Source organism: Gossypium arboreum, chromosome 13, assembly GCF_025698485.1.
Source record: "Gossypium arboreum isolate Shixiya-1 chromosome 13, ASM2569848v2, whole genome shotgun sequence".
NCBI classification, from domain to species: Eukaryota; Viridiplantae; Streptophyta; class Magnoliopsida; order Malvales; family Malvaceae; genus Gossypium; species Gossypium arboreum.
In genome coordinates, this window is record NC_069082.1 from 112,761,788 (window position 1) to 112,764,543 (window position 2,756).

General features: G+C 37.2%; 1 protein-coding gene across 1 annotated transcript; it reads right to left on the reverse strand.

Moving 5' to 3' along the window:
* Positions 1–232: 232 nt before the first annotated feature.
* Positions 233–2,258, reverse strand: LOC108462948 (NAC transcription factor 56-like). The gene is made up of 3 exons (XM_017762864.2): positions 1,709–2,258; positions 1,305–1,612; positions 233–1,198 (listed from the first exon to the last, which is right to left on the reverse strand). Exons 1-3 carry the CDS (start codon positions 1,890–1,892, stop codon positions 641–643), a joined length of 1,050 nt encoding a protein of 349 aa, XP_017618353.1. The 5' UTR covers positions 1,893–2,258; the 3' UTR covers positions 233–640.
* Between the last annotated feature and the right edge of the window lie 498 nt (positions 2,259–2,756).

The following is a 2,756-nucleotide window of genomic DNA, read 5'->3' on the forward strand; positions in this document are numbered from 1 at the left end:
TAGAAAGAAAAATTATCAAATGTTTGCTCGTGCTTATATTTTGTAAAATTTTACACTTAAAGAGCAAATATATATATTCTATTATTAATTATTAAAACTATAATTATTTCGTCCAAAAAAAAAAAAATCAAAGCATTTAGGCTAGGGTTCAAGTAGAGGAAGTGAGCAACCACATAGAAAGCATGATTATTATTGATTAATGAACAAGGAAATTCAATAATGGTACACTATATTTGATGTAAACCAACCATAACCATTATATTCCTAAAACTGTGCATCATCATTAATAATAAGATTCTACAACAAGAAGGATTTCTATACAATATTTCACTGTTATTCCTAAAGCAAATTAAATATAATATAGTATATATACATCTATACATATATATTATCTATCAGTTTTATTCTTTTTCTTTTCTACATCAAACTATATGTATATGTATAACACTAGATATTAATAAAAATTTAACTGTATCTATGGCTCAAGAGTTGAAACTTTGGCTCATCGATCTCTTTCCCTACCAACAAGTAGGTAAAACATGACACTGATGAAAGTTCCCTAAGCTAGTTGAAAATTTGGAATATTTTCTTCAAGGGCATAAAAATGGTAAACCTACAGAATACCCCAGTACCTGAAAATTCAATTAAGAGTGTACCAGTTGAGGCCTGGAAGTTGATATGAAGGTCGAAAAATCCCATCCTCCATTGACCCTACCATTGTTTGTTGTTGCAGGTGAGGGGTTTGAGGAAGCTGGCTAAGCAGGGTTGCAATTGAATTTGAGCCATTTGTGTCTGGTTTTTCCAGGCTTCCATCATTGCTATGATCCCCATGAAATGTCTTGCTTGTTGAAGGACTGGCTGTATCCTCATCGGTCCAGTAAAGCGATGGGACGGTACTTCTTTTGAGAGGGTTAACCATAGACAGGTCTGGCTTTGAGCTTGAACAACGTCCTAAGTGAGACATCGAACCATTGTTATTCATCCCATCACTCCCCAGCATTCCATCAAACAGGTTATGTTCATGATTTTCAAGAAATGTTCCACAACTTGTGCCCTTTGTCTGGAACTGAAGACTGCCAATTGACATTGAAGTTGGTACTGGCCCACCCATATCATCCATGGCCTCATCTTTTTCATATCCCAAGGGTCTATTTGTGTTGTTTTTCTTGTAGATTCTACATAGCACCCAATCATCAAGCTATAAAGCAAGAAAATCAGGTTCCAAACAATCAAATTCAGATCAATAGAATAAAACCACTAACTTCATTTAAAACTGATGGAAAAAAAAAGAAGAAAGAGATTACCCTTAGTGAGTTTTTCTTGTATCCCAAGTCACATCCAGGGGGTTTGTTGTTATTCTTATTATCAGGAAGCCTATATTCATGCATGATCCAATTTGTTTTGATCCCTTTAGGAGGCTTCCCTCCATAGAAAACCAGTGCCTTCTTCACACCAACCTTTTGTGTCCCTTTCGAGTTTAATACCGGCTTATCGGTTCCGGTAGCCTTCCAATAACCCGAAGTTGCCGCCCTGTTAGGCCTCGCTCCGTTCGGATACTTCCTGTCTCTAGGGCTAAAGAAGTACCATTCACGCTCGCCAAACGTAGCCTTAGCTGTAAACCCCAAACAAATTCACCCAGTACTATTTTAATATACAAAATTGTTAATTTTCAGTCGTATCGCTAAAGATATTTGATAAAATGTTTTACCTGGTAATTCCCATGGATCAAACTTATACAAATCAACTTCTGCAATTATTGCAACCGGTAGAGGGGCTGAGGTAGCCTTTTTCTTGAGATAGTGGACGACTAGCTCTTCATCCGTGGGGTGGAACCTGAACCCTGGTGGGAGGTTCGGCCGCTGCGAGACGGTGGAGGAGTCGGTGCTTTCCATTGCTGCTACTTGTCACGATTAATTCACTGAAGAAACTGAGAATGTTTTTGGTTTGGATTCTGAAAGTTTACCAGGGAAGAACATCATACAGCTTGTGGTTATTTTTCTTGAGAGAGAGGCTGCTGAAGAAATGGTTGCATAGTGTTGGCATGGACATTATTATTCTTGTAATAAAAAGGCTTTAATACACCAAACTTGGCATCTGTTTACTGTTTAATCCACCATATCCAATCTCGATACGACACGCCACGAGAAATTAAAAGGGTACTTTCATCCTTTATACTAGGTTTTGGTTAGCTGAATCCATGCACAAACTGGTTGATAATTGACATGCAGCGGTTACCAAGTGAAAAATGAAATTGATATATATTCTTGATATTTATAATGATGATGATGATGACGTGAACTGAGGGTCCACCCAATGGTTGACCGACACGTCTAGTTCCCCAAGTGTGACAGGGATCCCCGCGATGCAAGGGATAATATATGGAGAGATGAGATAATTGTGGAGGATTGGCAACAAACTTTTTTTTTTCTTTTTTTCTTTTTACGCTTTCAGATGTCATGCTTTTGTTGTGCAAAATCCTACCACCAAAAAAGCTATTTTAGATGACTAATCTCTAGCCAGCACCACACCTAAAAATAAAAAGACAAAAAAACCCAGATCAGCCGTGGCCACTGGCCTTGCCTGTCTTTCTGGTAATTTGGTTGTCACTTGTTCGACTTTTGATCATGTTTTGTCGCGAAGACCGAAGATTTATGAACTTAAAAAATTGTCTGCTCCAACATATATATATTCACAATGTCTAATCAATTCAATGTGTGTTTTATCAATTAAGCTAATATAAATATAGAGATAATTTC

Coding starts and splice junctions, on each gene's coding strand:
- LOC108462948 (XM_017762864.2), bottom strand. CDS start 1,892: ATGGAAAGCACCGACTCCTCCACCGTCTCGCAGCGGCCGAACCTCCCA. Junction 1,613..1,708: donor TGATCCATGGGAATTACCAG/GTAAAACATTTT, acceptor TGGGGTTTACAG/CTAAGGCTACGTTTGGCGAG. Junction 1,199..1,304: donor ACAAGAAAAACTCACTAAGG/GTAATCTCTTTC, acceptor CTTGCTTTATAG/CTTGATGATTGGGTGCTATG.